Below are 26,050 nucleotides of genomic sequence, written 5' to 3'. Positions count from 1 at the left end.
TTGGTCTTATCTCCAGCACCCGTAAGTTCTGTGGCCTTGGCCACATTGTGAGCCACCAAGCAATGGCTATCTGGACCAGTCCTACTTGCTTAGCGACAGATTATTTTGTCCATGAGCATTACGTGCCTCACATCACCTGTATTGGTGGAATTCCTTTGTTTGCTTCCCACCATTCTGTACGACGAGGCCTGGCAGGACCAGGGACCCTCTGCCTTCTATGTCACTCTATTTCACTGCAGTTTCTACATATCCAACATCAAAAGAACCGGGAAGAAATTCTATTGAGGAAGGAAGAGATCTTTTGCTTCATAAAATTTCCACTTTTATTTTAATAGTCTCAAACCCAGCTTTCAAGAGTAGCAAATCCAAGAAACTTATAATGCCATGAAGGCAGACATTCTGGGAGAATAAAAAAAATAGACCCTTTAAAATCTGAGCTTTGTTATCTGACTGAGGTCAGCAGAGACAGACCAAATCAACAAGCATGACATGAAGGGCAAATTTGCAATTAAAAGAAGAATAAGGAATTATAAAGATGGATGAGCCCTGTTGACACACGCACCCAAGCCTGCGTGGCCTTGGCCTCGGATGCCAGAAATTAATGCTTTACTCTTTAGCACTCGTCACCTTTGCCTCCGAACAGAAAGGCAAATGCATTAAAATAACAACAATTAGAACACTTACTTAGCTTGGAAGGCATTGTTGGTTCCCCTGTGGTCGAGGTCATGACACAGGCATCCCACAATCACGGCTAAAATTTCCACCTCGGTCAGAATCTCTTGAAACCCGGCGGTCTGGGAAGATGGAAAAACGGCAACAGTCACTGCTCAGGGCAGGCAGGACGGATAAGGCTCGTCTGCTGAGCAGCCATCAGCTCTGTTTTCATACCCACGTCATTCAAGGGAATGATTAACTGCCACCCCCGCGACCAGTGAGTTGGGTGGTCAGTTGCACAGCCCAGGGTCCCCAAGGTGATGAATTAGCTTCACTGGCTGGCACACCAGGACAGAGTTCAGATTATTTTGTTCCCTTTTTGGAGAAGAGGCTGTGCTGTCCAGATACAGTGACAGTTTGGCAAAGGCCCAGAGCAAAATGTGTTTTGTGATTCGACATTTCAAAATGATGAGCGTCTAGGGGTAGGGGAGAGAAGGGGCTGTGAATTTAGAACTGAATGCTATATCCACCAGCTGCCATTCAAATGAAAGCAGGCAAAAGAAAACCCCCCTTTAAAACATATATATATTAAAAGAAGCAACTTAGAAGTACTCAAACTGTTACATGATGATATTTTAGCAGTTATCTTGTAAAAATCTTAATTCATATTAGCTTGGAGGACAGATGAAATTTATACGGATAGCAAGGCAGTGAGTGTCTTGAAAACTAGAATTTGGCAGGGGATTAGGCAACCCAGAATGAGGATCAGGTGGAGTATCCATTACATGGAATTCTTTTTCTATTACCCTCTGGTAGCTTGCTCGTGAAATGCATGGGTGTGGTGTAATATCTCTGGGGGGCAGTGTGATGTAATTACATAATCAGGAGCCAAAATGGTTCTCTGGTTCCTGCTGTCCTTTCATTAGTTTAGAAGAGAAAGTGAACTTATGGAAAAGCAGGTCTATGTATTTTCTTGATCTAAGGCCTTTATGTCTCCCCCTTTTACTTTGTAAGTCTCCCATTTCATTACTTATTAAAATCTTTATCAGAGGGCAGGAGGAGGGGAAAGGTAGAGTTCAAATTGCTTCCCTTTGCATGCGTGTTTTTTCTCCACATCTAACATCACTAGCTAGGATCCTAAGACACTCCTCTTACGGCAATGAACACTTTGTTTTTTAGTGAATTATGTTTTTATTGCAGAAATAACTGAATAATAAAGTTTCTGTGTTGACAATTTTATTTTAAAAGATTGAGTTGGGCCCACTGATACACTTAGAAATATGTATAATTTCATTTGCATAGCAAATGGGAATGTTAATAAGTTATCTGGGGAGGATAAAGTAGCCCATATTAAAGCTGTGTGTGCCCTTCATTTTAAAATTTGGAGCTGGCTGTTGGCTTTAAGTTAATTTTATTCTATTTAAGACATTACCTGTAATAGTTTTTAAAAATTCAAGTTGTAGTAAGAGACTTAGAACCAAAAACAATGGTCCCTCATCCTTCCCCTATCCTGATTCCCAAAGGCAACCACCTTCAGTTTTCTTTTTTATCTAACTTGGTAGGTATTTTCCTCCATATTTCTGTATAGTAGACACATATTATTAGCACTTGGTTATTCATCCTTCCTGTGTGCCCAACACTGTCCTAAGAGAATTACAACCGTTTAACTTACTTAGTTCTCATAACAGACCTGTGATGTAGGAATTTTATTATCCACCAGTTCAGATGAGGTAACTGAGGCACAAAGAAACTTATGTGCCCTGGGTCTCAGACAGTGCCTACCTGATTGTCACTCTAAATATTATTCGCTGCGGAGCCCGTTAGGTATCCAATTATTGTTTCCTTTGTTATGTAAATGTTTTCATTTCCTGGAGTTAAGATTTCTTTGAACATCTAAGTCGACTCACATCTGTACAACTCTCCAGTCACACATTTTATTAGATCCCTTCCTGTCCCAGGGATTACCTGCTTTGGCCTGCTGCTGTTCTTTGGTCTGGATTCTCTGTCTGCTGCCAGCTTCCCCCTCCTGGGGTTGGTCTCTTATCTCCTGCATCCCACATCTTTCTCTTTCCTTGTTTTTCTCTCTCAGTTTGCGGGAACACATCTGCCAGTGGCTTCATGAGAAAGGGTGTTAATATTTCTTTTACATTGAAGAAGTTGATGTTTTTGAGGCTTTGCATGACTGAAATGTCTTTAATCTATTCTTCTACTCAGTTGTTGGCTTGCCTAACAGTTCTGGGTTGCAACATTTTCACTCAGAATTTCGAAGGACTGCTCTAATGTTTCCTAACTTCCAAAGTTGCTTTTAAAAAAGTATAAATCATTCTTATTCCTAATCCTTTGAATGGTACTTGATTTTCTCTCTTTTAGAATCCTCTCTCTATGCCTGGGGTTTGCCAGTTTCACAAAAATCTGCTTTGGTTTGGGACTTTTTTCCCCATCATTGCTTGATAAACCCTTTCAATCTGAAGGCTCATTGTCTTCAGTATAATGTTCTTGTAATCTTTTTTTTTTCCTTAGTAATTTCTACTTCACTATTTTTTCTGTCCTATTTGAATGGCACTCCAATTGGTTGGACATTGGACTTCTTGTATTGATTTCCTTATTTTCTTTTCCTTTTTTTTTTTAAACATCTTTATTGGAGTATAATTGCTTTACAATGGTGTGTTAGTTTCTGCTGTATAACAAAGTGAATCAGCTATACATATACATATATCCCCATATCTTCTCCCTCTTGGGTCTCCCTCCCACCCTCCCTATCCCACCCCTCTAGGTGGTCACAAAGCACCGAGCTGATTTCCCTGTGCTATGCGGCTGCTTCCCACTAGCTATCTATTTTACATTTGGTAGTGTATATATGTCCATGCCACTCCCTCACTTCGTCCCAGCTTACCCTTCCCCATCCCTGTGTCCTCAAGTCCATTCTCTATGTCTGTGTCTTTATTCCTGTCCTGCCCATAGGTTCTTCAGAACCATTTTTTTTTTTTTTAGATTCCATATACATGTGTTAGCATATGGTATTTGTTTTTCTCTTTCTGACTTACTTCACTCTGTATGACAGACTCCAGGTCCATCCACCTCACTACAAATAACTCAATTTTGTTTCTTTTTATGGCTGAGTAATATTCCATTGTATATATGCGCCACATCTTCTTTATCCATTCATCTGTCGATGGACACTTAGGTTGCTTCCATGTCCTGGCTATTGTAAATAGAGCTGCAATGAACATTGTGGTACAATTTCCTTATTTTCTTGTCTCTTCTTTCCCATTGCCCATATTGACTTTTCTCCCCTTACTTTCCAGGAGTAATAATATTTTAAATTTATAAGCATTTTCCTGTCTGTTGCTCCTTTTCTAGTAGCATGCTATTCTTCTCTCATGGATGCACTATGGTCTCTTCTTTTGAAGATATTAATTATAATTCCTTTGAAATTCTCTTTTGTTCCCTGAATTGTCTGTTTCCTCTGAACTCCTTGTCTCTGTATTTGGTGGTTTCCTCAAATGCCTGGTATCCTTGGTAGTCTACTTACTCACGGAAGAGTAAAGCACTGCTACGCTCGCCACACACGCGCACCTGGGGATGGTGTCTGTAGATGGCTAACCTCACCCCAGGGTTAGCAGACGGCCAGCTGGTCCTGCTGCAGGTCCCCATGTGGCAGTATCTAAACTCACTTCCTCTGGACTTTCCAATCTCGTGCTTGGTAATGGCGTGAACACAGGTGTTGGCATCCTGAGAAAAGAGTATGTAGCTTCTCACCTTTGAGGATGTAGACTTTCACTTCATTCTCTTACTTTCAAAGTGCACCTCACGCTAACTTTTCTTGTACTGGTGTCCCCAAGTCTTGGGTTCAGTTTCTCTGGAAAATACTCTGGCTTCCTGAATAGATGGGGGAAGAGTAGTTCTCTGACTACATGGAGAGGGGATGGAGACTTGGGGACTCAGTGTTTTCATTACCCCCTCACTCCCGCTCGCCCCATGTTTGTGGTATCTGATGCCTCTGGTTCTTGTGCTTTGACAGCTCCTGGGGGGACATTGTTTCTCATGTGTACCCCTTCCTCCACCCTCTCACCCTGAAGGCACTTGGGTTGGACCTTCCTTTTCTTTGTTAATCTACGAAGCATCCTCTCTCCATGAAAAGTGGAATTTGTGTCCATTTCTTGTTCTCCTTGTTGTTTTGGGATAATTTTTGAAAGGATGAGGGGATATAAATGTCTTTCTCTGTCATTTCTGTCACCTTGAAAAGGTAAGTCAGTTTCGTCGGATCTTGCTACTACTAAGTAAATCCTAAAAGTCCCTCAAGTATGAAATAATTATCCATGATACTCTGGAAATCAGTGTTGTAAACACAATGAAAATGCACTGAAATTTAGAGAGATTGTTGCCTGTGAAAATGCTACTGTTTAGAACTAGCTGATGAATTAGAACAGTAAGAATAGAGGTGGGATAATGTCAAAATAAGGTAATTTAGCTAGAAATTTAATTGGAAGATAAAATCGAATGCCATCTAATAGACTCACGTTCAAAACCCTGAATCACTGTTAAGCCATCGGTTATCACGCATTGTATAATATGATGGACTATATTTTGCTGTAAGGTTCTATGCAGCCACTCCTGCCACCCCCACTACCCCTGTCCCTTCTTAGAAACCCAGCATCTAGCTCTTAAACTATTTGTATCACGGATAGTTTTGAGAGTTTAATAAAAGCCATGGACCTTCTTCCCTGAAATTAGGCTATGATTTTACGGTATTCAAAGAACATGGAGCCCACCTCTGGATCCTCGGAATAAAGAATCCCTGAAGCACAGCACACACACCGTCACACGAAACATATTTACCTCTCTTGACTGTGGTACCTGAGTTACTGAAGCAGCACCTATCTCTTGACTGTGACTTAAAGCTGCCTGGTAAGTGGTTTCTGAGAATTGTCAGGCCCGAAAAGTATCCACCTGCCACCAAGTGCCCATTTGCCCCTCCCTATCTTCATTCATCTTCTTTCTAGTCCTATCCATTCTGACCTACACCTAACACACACTGAGGAGAAAAAGTCAACTGCCTGCTGAAGAAAATATACTTTCAAAAGAACAGAGTGGCAGCAGGAAGTATATTTTAATGTGTTTCTCCTATGCTTAATTCTATTTTATTTTTATTTTCAAATAAAATGATATATTTGCTGCTCCTGATCCAATAATTATGGGTTTTATTGACCAATACTTTATTCTATCCTCTCACCTGTATTCCCCCACGGTCCATATCGGAAATATATAGGTATATGGTAAAGCAGTGAATACCATATACCTAAGTAAAGAGATAGCCACGGCATATAGAGCTAGTTCCCATGTCACCCTCTCCAGAAAAGCCTGTGACTACCGTCTGAGCAGGTCTCCTGTGACAGTCCTTCACTGGGTTAAATGTATACTGGCATAACCTTATTCCCAGCCATTAGAGCATATAATCACTGGAACGCCAAAGGACCCAAACAATAAGATTGATTCGAAGGGTTTCTTAAACTACCCAGTAGTTTCCTACCACTTAGTCAACATAAAATTTAAACCAGTGAGGATGTGCATCAAAATATTACCAGTAGTGGGATCACAGATGACTTAAAATTTTTTCCTTTGTGCCCAAAATTTCCATAAAGAACGTTTATTCATTAGAATACATATACATTACGTGTGTGTGTATGTAAATTCTTTTTTGTTTTAGAAATAAGCCCGTGTTTCATCAACATGTCCTAGCTTGGAATAAAACAGTGACATCCTGAAAAGTGTCCATTCATTCATTTATTCATTGAGCAAATGTTGATTCAGCATTTACTCCATTGCAGGCTGGAACAGAGAGCTAAGGAAGACAGGTGCATCTGGCCCTTGTTGCGCATATAGTCTGGTCATGCCTTGTGCCAACCAGAAGAGTGCCAAGGAGCACCCTTTTCTAGTGAGAAACTCTCACAACATCCGTTGCAATTTGTGGCAGAAAGTGATGGTGAGAGTGGCTAGCTCCTGCTTTGTTTTTGGAGACAGTGCATCATGGTCTGCACGCCCCTTGTCATGTATGCAGCTACGGTGCGGGAATCTGAGAGAGTGATGCCAGAAATTCTGCCTTCACGTTTCTTTTTAACTTGGCTGTCAGAGGTACTGAATGACGAGGAATTTCCTGGATAATCCTGTTGATTCTGAGATCTGGCAGATGGCGGACTAAGAGGGAGGGAATCCAGTGATGTACTGGAAATTCCTAACGGTCCCAGAAATTCCAAACCGAAGAAGGTCCTTGGCTCCAAATGCTCCTCCATGGATGCTGGCAGCGGGCAGTGCAGTGGAGCCTTCCACGGATTGGCTGAGGTTAAGAGAGAGCATGATGGGCTTTTGTAGAGCCTTTCTTCTCCCCTTCATCTTTCTCTTTCCTTGGATTAGAAGAGCAAAGAGGACTGCTCAGACCATTCCAAGAGGTTTGGAAGAACACAGTTTCTCAAGGAAGTGCCTTCTCTAGAAGAATCTGCACACCATATCCCTAATCGTGTCATCATGTCTCAACTGATCTAAACGTGACTTCATACCTTAGAAATGATGTGAGCTTGGGGCCGAAAGGTAGCATTTAGAGAAGCAGCATTTAATTCCTGGTGTTTCTTAATTTCTGGTATGCAGTGTTGCAGGGGCCCTCTCTGGGGCCTTTGTTTGGTATATTATTAAAATCAAATTTACTGTAGCCAAAGAATGCTCGTTGAGGGTTTCATTGTAAATGTCACATACAAAGTGTGTTGGTCTTCTAAAGAACGTCCCAAATTACAATGCTGATATCTGGTCCAGCTGTGCTAGGCCATCCTTCACATGCGGTGTCTATCAGTGAAACTTAGATCTCCTAACAAGGATGGAAAGTTCTGTAAGAAGGGTGCCTCAATCACCCTCCCAATTCAGCCCATATCCCAGTTGAGTGGATCAGAGTGGATCAGAGTAGTAAGAGAATTAAGCCGGCAAGTTTGGGCTTCACAGGCATTTACAGCAAGTCCAGCGTGCTTTTTTTGGGGATCTATTTTTTTGCTTCAAGATGGAATGGCCACCTCTCAACATGTAAATCCTGGGGGCAGGCTGATGGATACCAACCTATTCAATTTGCTCCAAAGCAGTGATTTTAGGCAGAGGACTTTCTCAAGCTTTAAGATAGAAGTAGATTTCATTTGCTTACCAAGAGTGCTACGAACAAATTTATGCTTAATGCCATATCCTATCTTCCTTTTAAAAAAGATCCTGTCTTTGCCAACCAGAGATAATGGGTGATGAAAACACAAGGGGGAGAAGAACAGATATTCACACAAGCGCAATCTTCCATTGCGGGAAAAACCCCTACTGGACAAACCATAGCATCTAGATTTAACGGTCATACTCCCTTGGTGTTTACAGAAATGTTTGTCTGCCAATATTTGGGTCTGCTAGGCTGAAAACGAGGCACTTCAGTCCCATTTTCAGGTCCAGACATCAGAACCTTACCAGCTGTTAGGGGACCACCAACCACCAGCACCATGTTTACATGTCTCCTTCACAAAAGCACGCGATAACAACACAAACCAGTTGTAGTCTGTCTGATTTCCACGGGAGTCGGATAGTTTTGATCAAATTTGCTTCTCTTTCTTCTCAAGATATTAGTCAATTATTGATTTGGCATTAATTAAATACTGATTTAAGTCCACAATAGTCCTTTCCTTATCAAGCTCAGAGTTGGGAAGACCTTACAGTCTACACTTACATACTTTCTTTTACAACCAGAAGCTCCTGAAGGCACTTATCATCAAATTGCAAAACCTAAGTCATGTTTTGGACACAACTTGTCTCTGAATCTCAAATGATATTGCAAATGCTTGTAAGTCTCAGAATGGCAAGGCAGCAAAACTGGTACAAGTATGTATGTTTGAGTAGATGATGCATGAATTTTAAAAAATGAATTGATTGTAATCAATTTTATTTAGTTATTTTTTAACCACCTCCTTGACTTAATTTTTAACCTACTTGTTATCCTAATTTTATAAAATCAGCTATTTTGTAAAGTTAAAAGCATATGAAAAATAGAATTCTGTATTGAACCCCCATGTACTCATTACCTAACTTCAGGAGGAAGCCATGTTCTGCTATCTTGTTTCAGCTATCTCTTCACATGCAAGGTTTTGTTTGTTTGCTAGAATATTTCAAGGCAAACCTCTGGCATCTGTCAATACTCTTTATTTCATTCTCAAGAGGTCTTGATGTGGTCAAAGAAAAATTAGTCAATATATCTCTGCTCTCATATTTTGATAAAATGTGTGAAAACAAATACAAACGGTAAAAGGAAAATTTCAGAGTAACTATCTTAAGACTTTAAAAATTGAGTTTTTTACTTCAATTTAGATAATACAAAAAACAAAGCTACATGTATGTAGCATGCATACTGTATTTCAAAAAGAGACAAAAGAAAAACCATATTAGATTCTTAAGGACTCAGTTTGCAATACTAAGAATATATGCGCTTTATGATTTTTTGGATAAAGATAGCATGTTTTTTCATGTTTAGAAATATGGATTATATTTTATGATAAATTACGAGTGAATTGAATATAATATAACATGCGGTGTGTGAGCACAGAAAATGAAGCAGATCACCTGGTGCACGTTAATTGTGCAGACAGACAGTCCTCTCCAAGTGCCACAAAAAAGCCAGGTTGATGAATTTCAAGAATATGAGGCCTCTTCAAAACTTACCCAAATTTTTACTAGGCATCATTGAGCTAAAATTAAACACGAGACTAGTGAAAAAAAACTTTTAAAAGTTCCCAGCTTGACACCCTTAGGTGCCAAGTTTCAGCCTCAAGAAGGTGCCGCTACTAAGTCATAAACCATGGAAAATGGAGGCTGTGAAAAATGACTGGGGCTCTACTCCTGGGTCTCCCTGACCTGGAGGATTTGGCTGGCGTCATAAAATACAGAGTGACAGATTAAGCAGTTTACCAACACCGTAAAAATCTCAGGAATAAATTCACTGTAATCAAAAATCCTATATTGTAACTAGGCAGCCCCAGCCCTGAAACCACAAACATTTCCTGACAAGCCTGTGTCCATGGACAAGAGCTTGTACTCTCCCTGAAACACCGGCATGATTATGTTCATACACTTTTACAATTTACGTGTCCTAAGAAAAATACTCAGCTCTGGCTGATGGTGCGGGAGAATTTATTTTCACTAGAAAGGGAATGACCCATAACTCACGAATGGCAGCGCTTAAAGTGAGTTATGGAGGGTACTCTCCTGTGTGAGGAAATGGATTGCATTATCCTTCTGCCCAATTGTTTGTTTGATTATTAGCACACCAGGTTATTAAGTATGTGCGGCTTTGCCTTTTTCCTTTTGTAAAATAAGTGTGGATAAAGGGAATGTCAGCTAGAAGCATGGGGTGCCTCACTGGAGCTCTGAGAGGTGGCCAGAGAGAATAAAAATAGAACCCTTCTTAAATGATTAAAAGCCAGAGTCTTAAATGTAATTTAAACAGAGTATTCAAATTAATTAGCTCCATAGTGCCCAGTGCTGATATTCTGCAAAAGCATTAAAAATCACTCCTTTCCTAAATTAAAAATTTGCCTTCTTTGAAGTTACATTGGAATTCAAGATATACCTACATGACGATTAAAGAATTGGTGTTTCTAACATACAGATTTTATTGTATTATTCTGATAATGCTGCTATTTATTTTAAAGGAAATATAACTAGTTACTACTTATAGTGATAAGGAAATGCGATGTAAAGTGATGTTTGATGATAATAAATACTGTTATTGTTTGTTACTTTGTTACTGTGAATTACAGAACAAAACCGTAGATCTCTTTGTACCTTCCAACGTTACAATCTACAAAGAAACTAGATTTCCGTCAAGATTAGGATTCTGGTTATTGAGCAAAAATATTTTATTTGAAAATTCAACTGGTTCTGTCCTTCTCTGGGTTGGAAGGGGAGGAAGAATTACAACTGTGCTTCTAAGATCTCCTTCCAGAAGGAATTTTCTACCTCAAAAATCAAGGACTTCCCTGCAAACGGCAGACAGAGGACAGCACATTATCCTCAAGCTAGTGAACAGGACGGATTTTTCTTCCTAAACGTCCCTTCTGCTCTCTAGTTTGAATTATCAGTAAAATGGCTCGGCTTATCTCTGAAAATAACCTTGTTGACAACCCAAATATGGACTTAACCGCGCTACCTCCACATTTAAGATTTAAGAAGCCCCCAGTAAATGTCAGGAGGTGTCAATGTGTTTGCTGCGATACTTGGTTATTATTAGTGTTTAACTGCAATTCCCAACCAGCACCAGGCCGCCAGCACCACCATAAATTTTAATGTGATCATGTGCTCGTCTCTTTTCATATCCAGTGAATTCTACAAGATCATAATATTCTATATGAACCCTAGCTGAACCTTAGTGCGATAGGAAGAAAGAACAAGATTTCTAGCAATGATAGTTGTTCATCATTTTATAGTTTTTTGAAAAACTGGACACTGAGCAGCATGGGTCCCTGAATAATATCACCCTAAGCTGAATCCACTCATTCAGTGAATCTTTATTGAGCCCTACAGGATACTGGGCGCGGCCCAAAGTGCTAATGAGTACATGTATGGGATAGTGAAGAATACTGACTCTTAAGGAAACCTGTTTTTCCATATCAGAAATCTGTCCGATTAAATCTGACTAAATCTGTCAGAGCTCATACATCATTTATAAAACCGAAAAATGCCTCTGCTACCTTGGCATCACCACATGCCTTTTTATTTGACAGAATACAAACAAAAGCATGGTCGGTTCCTGTATCTGGTCTACATTGTGCATATAAGAAATGTGCTTATCGTCTTTCATTATGTATGTGCTTGCTGGAATATTTATTCTACAAGCTTCTATAAATAAAGAGAATTTGTATAATTATTCTTGATCTATCTGCAGGTTTTTATTCCCTGTTTTAACCACAAATAGTAACTGGCACTGCAGACTGCATTTATCCGAGGAATTAAAAATATTTGGTAAATTTTAACTACCTAAATATCTCTTTAGAAGCAAAGAATAAGATTGAAGCTTTCATTCTAATATTTGGGATTTCAGGCCAGAGGCTTGTAATAATTTAATAAGTCATTAACAGGATTCCCAGTGAACTAAATTTCCACCGTTTATACATCAAATTGCCTATCCTACAATGCAGTTTGTTCTTTTTCTTTTTAATTTCTAAAGGAACAAAACCTCTTTGTTACCTAAACATGAGGTGGAATACTTTTGCAAAACATGATTATGAATGAATGAATTCATTCATTCATGAATGAATGAATAACTTTATATTCTGTGTCTGAAATTATTTTAGGGTTAAAGGTTGGGAAACCGGTTCTTATACGTATAATTTGCTTGCTCTGTTGTACATCGTGTCATACTTTGCTCATGAATGACACACAAATGTGCATCTTCCCACTCCCAGAGACAATGGGCTTGGAAAAATACACACCCACAGATGTTAGACACATGGAGAGTGCAGTACTATTTACACTAATAGCCTCTGCGGACAAGGAGGCAGCCCTAATACAGGTCCGTCTTGATAGGAGGGGCTCTTTTCAGACACACTGGCTTTGTTGGTGTCTCTTTTAAGAAAAGAGTGTGGCGTGTGTGTCTCAGTATTTCTTGTCTTAGAAGAAAAGAAGCATTTTCAGGGAATGTTGGTAAGGTTCCCCCCCCCCCCACTCCTTCTTTCCAGGCAACTGGCTGGGAAACTTTGCCTTGGAGTGCCATCTAGAGGAAAATTTTGTGCACATGCACCATGCTTTCTTGGCTTTGTGACTCAGGCTGAATGAATGAATCCAGGGGTTAATGTATGATGATTTTTTACTTTCATTTTTTGGTTCTAACTCAACACATGCAAATGGAATATGAGATAACTACAATGGAAATAAAATCACCGATGAGAACAAAACAGTGAAAGACCCTAACAGTCTTCAGGAGTACCTGAAGCATTAGTGCCCACTCATGGAGAAAAGTAGGTTATCATTTTGCTACTTTGCCTACTGAGGTCGTATTCCAGAAGTTAGAATTGATGAGGGAATTAAGTTCACTTTTTCTTCCCTGATCAAGTAATATTTGTTATTTCTATAATTATTTTCTTAGTGAAAAAATTCTGATTAACCAGGCTGCCCATGGTCAAGTTGGAGAGGAGACTGCTTGTGTTAGGGACAAACAAAAGTTGACATTTTCAACCTACTGAAACCCTTAGTCAAGTTCAGCAACATTTAATGAGCAGAAAATAATATCTTTTCCAGATGTGGCTATTCTGTTCAATGTGAGGGAGAAAAAAATAACATTCACCAATGTATTTTTCCCAAAGTCATGTTTTTATTTTGCAACCTCTGCCCACCCTACCCCCAGCCCCAACCCCAACCAGGAGAACTTTAAGAGTGAATTCTTCTCTTTTTGAGCTAGTATTAATACAAAAACAAAACCCAGACTTTCTCAAACAGTGATACTCTTCAAGGTTGCTGAGCGGACTTGTAAAAACAACTATACCCTTGAAATATTTTGTCAGTAAGAGACCTCCATTGTGGTTGGCATAGTTTGAGAGTTCTGCTGTTTTCAATTTCTCGAAAAGGTTCAAGATTGTCCATATTGTGGAAACATTTACCAAAGAAAACTGGGTATGGATTCCATTTTCTCCTAAGTGTCCACCTGACCCCGAAGCTCTTGCCAGCTTCCCCCATCCCAACTATTTTAAGGCTTGTCGTAAAATCTCTTTCTGCTTTTGACATCTCTAACCCTGTGTTGAACAAGGTTCCCGCTTACTTATTTTGGGAATTCACCACAAATCCATATGTTTTCCAAAATAACAGGTTAATAATTTCTTTATTAAATGTCCTCTGTGAGCCATGTACATAAACTCTGCATACAGAAAGTTATTCCTTGTCTACTGAGGTCTGATACGGAAAAGCAAGATGAAAGGGTTTTTTTGGGGTTTTTTTTCATGTAATTTTGGCACTTGAGCAATTAAGGCTCACAGCTCAAAGCATCTTCCTTCCTCACTTGGCTGCTTTCATGGTGTATGTTACAGCGAGATGGGGCCAGTCCAGTTTTTCCAGGTTATTCTACCTGCTCCTTAAGCAGTTGAGGACCCAAAAAACGAGTCCTTGAGTATAACAATGAAGACATTTTGGTCTCATCTTCTTATGCTACATGTGCATTTGAGTTCAAGTCAATCCAACACAAATTTGTTGAAAACCTACCAAGTACATGATTGAGTATAGGGTGCCGGTGATGATCTCAACAGATAGATAAATTAAGATTATTGCAGGAACAACAAATTATCTCTTTAGCCTCAAGCTGCTTACTTTATAGGAGAATGAGAGATCTTTAACTTAAAATACACAGCAGAAAGAAAGATGTGTTGTACTAGGCACAGTGCAGAGAAGTAAGGAATTACTGATGATTGCTGATGATTACTGAAATTATTGATGATTAATGGAAAGCAAAGACTTCACGGGAAAACTGGCATTAGATCAATGCCTTTTAAAGAATGAGTAAAATTTTAGTAGGCAGAGAAGGGGGCAGAACATTTCATGAGGAAGGAACAGAAGTCTTCCTTCATGTGGACCAAAGGAAAATGTCATTTGGAGTTCCTTCTTTTGGGTTTAAATTTTAATCTGGGTGCAAAGATGTAAGGTATTTGGATTTATGTTATGAAAGTCCAAAACAGGTCTTCTCTTTTTTGTGTGTGTGGTAAATAGGTTTACACACACACATATGGGCACATATATATGTATATGTCACCAGGAGGCCAAAGAAACCAATATATTTAAGCCAGAAACCATTTTACTTGATGATAGCTTAACAGTGTAAGTGCAAATAAAACCAAAACAAGCTTTATTTTTTGCCAGCAAATGGAGGTGAATAGAGGATTTTGTTTCAGTCTTTGCCACAAACATTTCCTTTTAGATTAAATTCCAAGGCTTACGTCTGGCCAGCTGCCCTGGCTGTCTCCATTAAAACAGACTGGCCACATTAACTGAGTTACGGCATCTGGAGCAAAGGTTTGAAGCCTAGTGTACCCCTAAACCCTGAGAGCATTCACTCCTACTCCTTCCTTCCCGGGGTCTCCCTGGACCTTCTCTCAGATAAGCATCTCTCAGGATTCCCGTGTCCCTGGGGGCAATGTTCACACACCCCTTCTTTGGCTTTCTACCAGCCTAGAAAGTCTTATCCAGTGGATCTCTTTGTTTAGTCATTCATCCCCATATCCTCTGCAAAAAGATTGCTTTGAAAATCCAAGCATTTCTTTTGTTAAAAAAAAACAGTTTCCCAAGATAAAACATTAAAAAGAGACTAAAGCAATCATTCCAAGACTACACCTGCTTCAAGGTGTCAGTGATTTTACAGCCTTAAAGCTCAGAGATCATTGTGAAATATAGACACCCATCACCAGGGTAGGTAAGTTCCAACATAAAATAAGCCACAGGGCAATTTGTCAGAGAAACGGGAATGTGAAGGGGAAGCCTGTATGTAGGTCCTCACAAATGACAGATGACCTTCCATCGTCACCGAACACACTTACAGTTAACATCGCGAACATCAGCTGGCACACGTTGAAGGCATGTCTCCAGTTGTGGTACAGAACCATCCGATAATTTTTCCTTACTGTCAGAAGCCACCTACACAGTGTCTGAAATGGGAAGGGAAAGGTTATGTCCGGAAGTTGTATGTATCTCTGGTGGACCATTACCAAAATTATGCCTTCTGTCTGAGTAACCCTCAACCGTCGAAGTCCTTCCACAAACATCTCACACGATTCTCACGGTAATCCCACCAGGTGTGCAGGGAAAGTATTAACTTCCCCAATTTATATTTGGGAAACCTGAGGCTCAAAGTGGCTACCATGTTGTTCCAGGTGCACTCCTGGGATCGCCCATGACAGAACATCGTACCTCATAATCGATTTTAAATTTCTGTACCATCCCCAGCTCCATGAACATCCGAAGAGCAGCCGTGATCATGGCGTCAACGTCGAGAGAAAAGTCATCAAAGTGTATGTCGTTGATGGCAAGTTCTGACACCAAAGGGATGTTGGCTGCCTACAAAGGCAGAAGACATAAGTCAAGCCAAGTTCACCAGCTTTCCCAAACCCTTCATCTTGCTCTCCTCTCCTGCTTATCAGACGTGCCACATAAATCAGACCTGACCTGCACTTACACTCTGATACAGCTAAAGTCTGAGCTGGAAATGTCTTTTGTTTCTGAACTGCTAATACCCCAAGCAAATGAAGGGGGTAGGGGAGAGGGAAGCTAATCTGAAGAAAAAATATACACACTGGATCTAGTCTGCAGAATTTAGAATACAAAGCAGTCCAGTTTACTGAAACTGCAGTCATACAGTATATTCTGATGCACATTACAGAGCACTAAACACAAGAAACATCTGGGCAGCCAGCAGCTGTGAATTTTAATTGCCACTATTCAGGAGAAGGACATGGGAATACACCACTTTGCCTTGTTTCTTGCATCCTTATATCCTGTAGCTGTGTACTTGCTCTTTGTTACACACATGTTCTGTATATTCAGAAAGATGGAAAGGATCAGACAGCACATTTCTAGTGCAAAATGTGTTTCTTAATAGGATAGAGATGTTTGGAGCATATGTTTCATTGAAGGAATAAATTTGCAATATAGTTTAGTGTCATTCTATAAAAACATCACGTAATTATAATACTGGTCGTACATATTCAGTGTTTTCAAAACACTCATGTTAAGCAGCTGTCAGTCAGTTGCCCTACACAAACTTAAAGGGCATAAAACGTCTTTGGGAATAATTATTTTTGCTGGTTTCACTGGGCCACTCTTGGTAAGGGAATCATTTCTATGTTTCCAGATTATCAGGGACCATTCGGTATTCATATTCCTAGTCTATTCACTGGGTGTAAACTACCCAAAGAGTAATTTATGCCCTGGGACCACTTTGGCCGAGCAATGAAATCCACCTCTGCTCACTCTAAGCATCCCAGAAACCACTGAATCAATCCTTCCTTCTCAGCCCCATGCTCCTCCATAGGAGCATACACCTCTAGGCTAAAATCCAAACACTGGTTATTCACCACAACATGGAAGAACAATGAACAAATACATACATTATGGGACAATTTGCCTGCTATTCTGCTGATTGTTTATTTTTGTTAAAAATTAATCAGCTTATCTTTCAGTGAATCATTTTACTATATTAACGTATTTGTAGAATCTAGCTCCTTGGAATGAAAAAGGTAAGGCTTGTGAAATTCAAACACGGTGGTGGTGGAAATAGTCTTTGTGTGTAGGTGTCCTTATTTGGAGTTCCTGGCCTCATGCGAAGCACTTTAACACCTTGCTTTTTGCTTTAAAAATAATTTAAAATCAGGGACTTCCCTGGTGGTCCAGTGGCTAAGACTCCACGCTCCCAATGCAGGGGGCCCGGGTTCGATCCCTAGTCAGGGAACTAGATCCTGCGTGCCACAACTAAGACCCGGCACAACCAAATAAATAAAGAAATATTAAAAAAATAATTTAGGGCTTCCCTGGTGGCGCAGTGGTTGAGAATCCGCCTGCCAATGCAGGGGACACGGGTTCGAGCCCTGGTCTGGGAAGGTCCCACATGCCGCGGAGCAACGAGGCCCGTGAGCCACAGCTACTGAGCCTGCGCGTCTGGAGCCTGTGCTCCGCAACAAGAGAGGCTGCGATACTGAGAGGCCTGCGCACCGCGATGAAGAGTGGCTCCCGCTGGCCGCAACTAGAGAAAGCCCTCACACAGAAATGAAGACCCAACAGAGCCAAAAATAAATATAAAAAAATTAATTAATTAATTAAAAAATAATAATAATTTAAAATCAAAGTTATACATGCACATAGTTTTAAGAGTAAGTTAGATCTGCAAGGTTACACACGCGTGCGCACACACGCACACACACACACACATTAGCAGAACTCTTCCAGTACCAAAATTTTCCCTTACCTAGAGGCAACCACGTTCAAATCATCTAGATACACTTTTTTGGGTATTTGGCAAAGTAAGGTGCTTGTGATTTTATTTTTAAATTATTTTCTGATTTAAGCACTATCTACTAACTTCCCCCCATTGAAGATGAAGATGAAGCTGTCTTACACTGTATCTGTCAACCTCTGCTACCTCATACACTATCCCTTCTCACTCCCCAGTATAATAATATAATAACTTTGTTTAGAGAAATATTCAGGGTTTATACTATAATGACTCTGTAAAAGATATTCATAGCTAAGTCATGCAATTTAGTATGATTACTTTTCCTTTCCTTGACAGCATTTTGTATTCTCAGAGTTAATAACTGTCTTCCTTAATGTGCGCTTAGTTTTCTCCATCCTTATCACTAATTCAACCTCGAAACTCTCCACCAATTGTCTAAATCTCATCTGAAAATATTCACATACTTTGGGTATTCCATCAGTTTTATGAAGAAGTCTCTGTTGGAACTTTCTGAACTGCGATCTGGACTGGCAGTCTTCTCAGCCTGGTATATAGCTTTCATCCTGGATGTTTCTTCACCATAATTTTGGGGATGTCTTCATCTCTCTTTTATTTCTGTATCCCACATCTTTCTCTTTTCTGGCTCTCTCCTTATTTTGGTGAGCATGTCTTCCAATAGCTTCCCAAGAAAAGGTGTGTGTGCTGGGTAAATTTATGAGAGCTTGCATGTCTGAAATGTCTTCATATTATGGTCACATTTGATTGATAGTTTATCTAGATATCAATTTCTAGGTTGGAAATCATGCCATTAGAATTTTTAAGGCATTCTCTATTAGCTTTAGATGTTACTTTTGACAAGTCAGAAGCTATTGTGAATCCATTACCTTTGAAAATGACTCCTTCTCCCTCTCTGTCTTCGCAGGATCTTCTTTTTGCTTCCAGAGTTCTGAAATATCATGAAAATGTGCCTAGGTGTGAGTTTATTTTTAATCATAATCCTAGGTACCTGGTGTGCCCTTTAATCTGGAAAATCATGTCCTTTAATTCTAGGAAAAATTGAAAAATGCACTCTTTGATGATTTCTTCCCTTCTTTCCTTTTCTGGAATTTCCTTTATTTGACCTTTGTACTGGTTTTTTCTTTTCTCTGTTTCCTCCTATATTTCATTTCTTTTCTTTTTTCTCTACTTTCTAGGAAATATTCTCTCTCCTTATTCTTGATATTTTGATATCAGAGTTTTCATTTCTAAAAGCTCTTCTTTTTTGTCTGGGTTTTAAAAAATTTTTTAATAGCACCTTAATTTTGTTTCATGAATTCAATGTCTTCTCTTGCCATTCTGAGGATGTTAATAATTCTACTTAATGTTTTCTTCTCCCTTCAGAGTTTACTTCACTCCCTTCATTTTGTTTTAGTCTCTCTCTTTTTTATTGTGGTTAGAAAACACATAGCATAAATTTATCCTCTTAATTTTTAAGTATTGTTAACTATATTTACATTGTTGTACAACAGATGTCTAGAACATTTTCACCTTGTGTGAATGAAACTGTGTACCCAATGAACAACAACTTCCCATTTCCCCCTTCCTCCTGGCAACCACCATTCTCATTTCTGTCTCTATGAATTTGACTTCTTCAGATACCTCATGTAAGTGGAATCATGCAGTACTTGTCCTTTTGTGATTGGCTTATTTCACTTAGCATAATGTCTTCAGGGTTCATCCATGTTGTACCATATGACAGTATTTCCTTCTTTTTTAAGGCTGAATATTGTTCCATTATGTGTATTCACCACAATGGTAAATACATTCTTAATCCACTCGTTGATGGTTTAGCCTCTTTCTCAATCAGCTTATCCTTCCTTAAACATTTTAATATATTTGACTGCTTTAGAGGTATTAGAAGTTTTCCCTAGCTGTGTGGTGATCTTTGGTTTTCAGCCCCCATTTAAAAATGGGGCTCTGAAAGCTTCTATTAGAGCTTCTGGGGGCTTCTCTGAAGAGGGATCTGACTGACCTGTTTCCTTGGGGAAGCTACCGAATGTCTGTATCTTCGGGCCTTTGCTCTTTAGCTACTCAGATTCCCCAGAGAAGAATCTTCTGGGTGTTACAGGGATGGGGATTGGAGGAGCTCAGCATTGGTATATCACTTCATTCAATCCCCTTGTTTCCAGCCTGTATTCCTATCCTCAAGCTCTGCACTGCTGTCCCCCTATCCCAAAGACCTGCTATCATACCCGCTTCAGAGGATAAGCCTCCAGTCTTTATGGAGTGGATGTGTGGGATGAAGGATCTGGAGATCTAACTGCTTCTTAGATTCTCCATTTTCTTGTTTATAGCCCTACCTTCATCCCTATTTCCAAAGGTACTTAATTAGCCAATTCCTGAGCTATTTGGGGGAGAGGGGTCTGTGGCATAAATCTGTTTACCTCTCAGCTTTTCCCACTTAGCTTATTTTGGCTTTCTTGGGTTTGCTGAATTAATATTCATCCATCTGTTTTCTAGCTTTCAAAATTTTGTCATGGTTAAATCCCTTCCCAATTTCTTTATCTTTGAGAATTTATGCCTTTAAAAAAGTCCCTTTATTGTTGTTTTAGTGGGGCTTAAGGAAGGAATAAAAGAAAATGAGTGTGTTTACTCTACCATCTTTATCTAGAAATCATTGAAATTATCTTTATTAAATGGTGCCTTAAATGATCAGCTTGGAGAACTCAGAGGTAATCCAGCCTTTGGATTTAGCCCCTTTGTTTCTGTGTGCATGGCCTGGCTGCAACCACGTAGACCTCTTTCTCTTGTTCTGTGTCCCCATGTGTTCACTTGTGTCATCCTGACGTCGCTTATTAGGCTGTAAAAATCTCAGAGGCAGATGGCATGTTTCTTTCCCTTAGGGAAGCTCCAGAATGACTCTCTACTTCCATCACATGTTTCAGGGTTTTGCATACAGAGAATGCCATGTACTTAGAATGTTCTGTGCTTGTTGTAATTTGTTCAAATTCAAACTCAAATACAACTGGAAAACCACTTCCCAAGATGGTAGAAGCCTTGTCCCAGAAGACACAAGTCTTTCTGGTTTCAGGAGAGGAGTTTGGTTCTGCTTTGGCAACCCTCTTACAGCTTGTCGCCAAAGAGCAGAAATGGCGATGGAGACTGCATTGCTGCTCTCCAGGTGCCCCTGTCTAGTGGATTATTAATAGCATATTCCCTGATGCCATTATAAATCCTCTACCCTTCAAAGGCACTAAATTCGCTTAATTATCTTAAAAATTAAAGAATATAGGCATTTTTTCATTATGAAATGTTAATGGAAAGGAAATAAGAACATTAGGTTGAAAAATGTAAGATGACCTCTGGTTCACCAAGACCCATCCTTATTGACCTTGTCTTTTTTTCCCCTACTAGGTTGATTGATCCACAGTTAAATCATACCAGTCTACAGATCATCCTGAGCCCTGTCGTAAACCCTTGCTGACACTTGTAGGTGCAGAGAAGGTCCCAAGCCTTTCAGGAATGACCATTTTCAGCTATTTTGAGAAGTATGGATAGTTTTCATCTACATTCCTGGGTTCAAGAGCAGTTTCTGGAGAAATCTATGAGAATAAAGAGTAGTGTGTGTCCTCTGGAGGTGCACATGGAGGTCTAGTCTGCAAAAGATTTGAGAAGAGCATCCCCAAATTTTCTTGTTATAGAGCCATATGCACCCCATCTCTTCTGATAGGTAGAGAATGGGGTCACATCTTCCAAAGCTATAACTACTCTAGCCATAGGATATTAACAAAACAAATCAATGTCAATTTCTCCAAGTGTCAGTCTTCAACTTTTAAATATTTATAAGGTACCATATACCTAAATCAAAGAGGAGTGCTACAGTCCAAAATAACTACTGAATTAATAGCCAGGAAATAACATTTGGATAAAAGAACCATTTACTTTATTGTAACAATAAACGAAAACACAGAATTATGAGTCCTGGAGCTAATTTGAATAATGTTCAAGAAGTGGGACTCTAGCTGTCTGGGGGTACCTGATACCCTTTGACCATTCCTCTTCTTTGTTTGGGTCTTAATAGTTAAGTGGTTATCAAAGGGAGTCATAAAACTGTCTCCTCTAAAACTGAAAAGGTAGCTTTACAAAGAGGCTATAAAATGTTAAAATACTATCCTGGATCCCTTGACACAAGAGTATTACATTTTGTGATGCTCAGAAAATGGGAAGAAACAACAAAGTGGGTGGTGGTCCAGCCCTAGAAATTCAAAGGAGAACTGTGTTGCCAAGCCAACCCACTCACCCACTAAGCCCTCTGGACCAAAGGATTCTGGGATGAATGAAATAATGAAGACAGGACACTGCGCTGAGGTGATGTGGAAGGGACTGCGAAGTTGTCTGTCTGGCCAGCACTGTTATAGCACTTACTACATACATGCCAGGCACTCTTCTAGCACTTTATGTATATTAACTCATTTGATTTCCTAAGAGGGACCCTAAGAGGTAAGGAATATTCCTAATCCCATGTTATAGATGAGCCAACTGAAACAGATGATAGACAAGTTGTTCAAATTTGCATTGTTGTGATTGGCAGAGGTGGATTTGAACCTGAGGAGTCTGGTTCTAGACCCTGGCGCCTAAGCACTATATTGCCTCTAAAAGCAGACTGCTGCCAAGTCGAAGGGTTTCCCATGCCCGCATTATGCAGCTAACTTGGGTGCACCGTGAGCAGTGTTTGTGATTCCCAGATGACTAGCCTGTTGATCCATTTTTTATGATGGGCAGCCTGGATCCATTTGAAGGGACAATGTTTTGGTCTGTACTTATTTGAATCCATTTGGGGAAGTCTCTAAACTTGAAACTGATTTTGGAATAAGCTCCAGTTGTTAGCTTTGTTTTGATTACTGTGAACACAGAATCAGCTCAATACTCCCAAGACTATCCTGCAAAAAATAACTTGTCCTCTGAGGGAGCAGAGGCAGACTTCAGGCAAATGACCTTAGCTCAGACTCGCCAGCAGAGCATTGATGGGACTCTAATATCAGCCTTGGCTGGACAAGATAACTTAGTAAAATAAGGGAAGCAGCAAGCAGGTGATACGGTGGGGAGGAGAGCAGGGAGATGAGGGATCCTTCTGTCTGGATGGGATTCTGTGAAGGTTTCTCTTGTATAGTTGGGACACAGCTGAGATATGCTTAAAACACACACGCACTCAGGCTTTAGAGGGACCAGTAGTACTCCAAGTAGTCGTTTGGATAGCACACAGGCCCCTGCCCAGTGGTGAAGGGTGAAATTTTAACTAATTTCTATTCCTCCTCAAGAAAGGAGGACACAGGTCCTTTTGAATCTCAGTACAAGTTTGCTTACCTACACCAACTTCCGAACAGGGAAAGCTGGGATACTTAGGTGGCTCACAGATTTATCCAAGACATGTGAAACATGGGAAAGATACAGAATTCCAAAAAGAGGGAGCAATAAAGCTTCAGTAGTGCACCGTCAGTTGACCAAGAATATGCTGGCCCAGCACATTCTCAGGCTACACCAGTTCACTCAATCTATGCACAACACAGAAGCTGCAAAAGGCTGGGAAGCCACCTGGTGGTGTGTGTGGCAGTGATGTGAAGATCTGAGTCCTCCTCGTGTTCTTGGGGCCAGGCATACAACAATGCCATAGTCAACCTCTGCAGTTCATGGGCTAGATTTATATATAGAAGCAGTAAAACTTAGAACCTAAGAGTGAATATAAATGTCTAAGAACTGTGAAGAAATATTTTTTTAAAAGAATTATAAGGCCTTATTCTATCTCATATTAAAATAAATAATAAACATAGTATATGTTTTTATGTTAAAACTTAGACTTTATCCCTTTAATTCAGCCGATACCATTTTTACCATGTCACTCCCTCTTTAAATGCCTTTCAGGACTCATTGTGGCTTGCTGAAGGAAGTAAAATTCCTTAGCTTGGTATCCAAGGCTCTTCATAAACTGGTTCTACATTGCCCATCCAGTGTTACCATCTTCTAGTCTTCCACGGATGCATCAGGATGGGCAATTTATTATCCTTTTCCTCATCTCTCCCTCTGTGGTTGCAGATTATTCTACCCCTCCACCCACAGGGTTTGACTTCTTCCTTACTCTGCCAATTGAAATTCAAGTCCCATTTTCTGTACAAGCTCATTCCCATTCATCCATTCCTTCTTATTTTTTTTTAAACATCTTTATTGGAGTATAACTGCTTTACAATGGTGTGTTAGTTTCTGCTGTATAACAAAGTGAACGAGCTACACGTATACATATATCCCCATATCCCCTCCCTCTGTGTCTCCCTCCCACCCTCCCGATCCCACCCCTCTAGGTGGACACAAAGCACCGAGCTGATCTCCCTGTGCTATGCGGCTGCTTCCCACTAGCTAGCTATTTTACATTTGGTAGTGTATATATGTCCATGCCACTCTCTCACTTTGTCCCAGCTTACCCTTCCCCCTCCCCGTGTCCTCAAGTCCATTCTCTACATTTGTGTCCTTATTCCTGTCCTGCCCCTAGGTTCTTCAGAACCATTTTTTTTTTAGATTCCATATATATGTGTTAGTATATGGTATTTGTTTTTCTCTTTCTGACTTACTTCACTCTGTATGACAGTCTCTAGGTCCATCCACCTCACTACAAATAACTCAATTTCGTTTCTTTTTATGGCTGAGTAATATTCCACTGTATATATGTGCCACACCTTCTTTATCCATTCATCTGTCAATGGACACTTAGGTTGCTTCCATGTCCTCCTGGTTATTGTAAACAGAGATGCAATGAACACTGTGGTACATGACTCTTTATAAATTATGGTTTTCTCAGGGTATATGCCCAGTAGTGGGACTGTTGAGTCATATGGTAGTTCTATTTTTAGTTTTTTAAGGAAATTCAATACTGTTCTCCATAGTGACTGTATCAATTTACATTCCTACCAACACTGCAAGAGGGTTCCCTTTTGTCCACACCCTCTCCAGCATTTGCTGTTTGTAGATTTTTTGATGATGGCCATTCTGACTGCTGTGAGGTGATACCTCATTGTAGTTTTGATTTGCATTTCTCTAATGATTGGTGATGTTGAGCATCCTTTCATGTGTTTGTTGGCAAACTGTATATCTTCTTTGGAGAAATGTCTATTTAGATCTTCTGCCCATTTTTGGATTCGGTAGTTTGTTTCTTTGATATTGGGCTGCATGAGTTGCTCATATATTTTGGAGATTAATCCTTTGTCAGATGCTTCGTTTGCAAATATTTTCTCCCATTCTGAGGGTTGTCTTTTCGTTTTGTTTATGGTTTCCTTTGCTCTGCAAAAGCTTTTAAGTTTCATTAGGTCCCATTTGTTTATTTTTCTTTTTATTTCCATTTCTCTAGGGGGTGGATCAAAAAGGATCTTGCTGTGATTTATGGCATAGAGTGTTCTGCCTATGTTTTCCTCTAAGAGTTTTATAGTGTGTGGTCTTACATTTAGGTCTTTAATCCATTTTGAGTTTATTTTTGTGTATGGTGTTAGGGAGTGTTCGAATTTCATTCTTTTCCATGTAGCTGTCCAGTTTTCTCAGCACCACTTATTGAAGAGGCTGTCTTTTCTCCATCGTATATTCTTGCCTCTTTTATCAAACTTCAGGTGACCATATGTGTGTGGGTTTATCTCTGGGCTTTCTCTCCTGTTCCGTTGATCTACATTTCTGTTTTTGTGCCAGCACCATACTGTCTTGGTTACTGTAGCTTTTTAGTATAGTCTGAAGGCAGGGAGCCTGATTCCGTTTTTCTTTCTCAAGGTTGCTTTGGTTATTCAGGGTCTTTTGTGTTTCCATACAAATTGTGAAATTTTTTGTTCTAGTTCTGTGAAAAAGGCCACTGGTAGTTTGATAGGGATTGCATGAATCTGTAGATTGCTTGGGGTAGTATAGTCATTTTCACAATGTTGATTCTTCAAATCCAAGAACATGGTATTTCTCTCCATCTGTTTGGATCATCTTTAATTTCTTTTACCAGTGTCTTATAGTTTTCTGCATACAGGTCTTTTGTCTCCTTAGGTAGGTTTATTTCTAGGTATTTTATTCTTTTTGTTGCAGTGGTAAATGGGAGTGTTTCCTTAATTTCTCTTTCAGACTTTTCATCATTAGTGTATAGGAATGCAAGAGATTTCTGTGCATTAAATTTGTATCCTGCTACTTTACCAAATTCATTGATTAGCTCTAGTAGTTTTCTGGTAGCATCTTTAGGATTCTCTATGTATAGTATCATGTCATCTGCAAACAGTGACAGTTTTACTTCTTCTCTTCTGATTTGGATTCCTTTAATTTCTTCTTCTTCTCTAATTGCTGTGGCTAAAACTTCCAAAACTATGTTGAATACTAGTGGTGAGAATAGGCAACTTTGTCTTCTTGCTGATCTTAGTGGAAATGGTT

At 39.7% G+C, this 26,050-nt stretch overlaps 1 protein-coding gene across 1 annotated transcript in view; it reads right to left on the bottom strand.

The window, feature by feature from the left end:
• PDE11A (phosphodiesterase 11A) overlaps positions 1–26,050 on the bottom strand; it is a 423,005-nt gene that overhangs the window by 72,180 nt on the left and 324,775 nt on the right. Inside the window, exons 11-13 of the mRNA XM_082395677.1 lie at positions 15,601–15,747; positions 15,231–15,338; positions 685–794 (exon numbers count right to left, since the gene is read on the bottom strand). Of these exons, the coding sequence (XP_082251803.1) occupies positions 685–794; positions 15,231–15,338; positions 15,601–15,747 (365 nt within the window). The remainder of the gene's footprint in view (positions 1–684; positions 795–15,230; positions 15,339–15,600; positions 15,748–26,050) is intronic.

The sequence above is a fragment of the Balaenoptera borealis genome (assembly GCF_965194805.1).
Source record: "Balaenoptera borealis genome assembly, chromosome: 6".
In the NCBI taxonomy this organism is placed as follows: Eukaryota; Metazoa; Chordata; class Mammalia; order Artiodactyla; family Balaenopteridae; genus Balaenoptera; species Balaenoptera borealis.
This window is presented reverse-complemented; position numbering and strand designations above follow the sequence as displayed.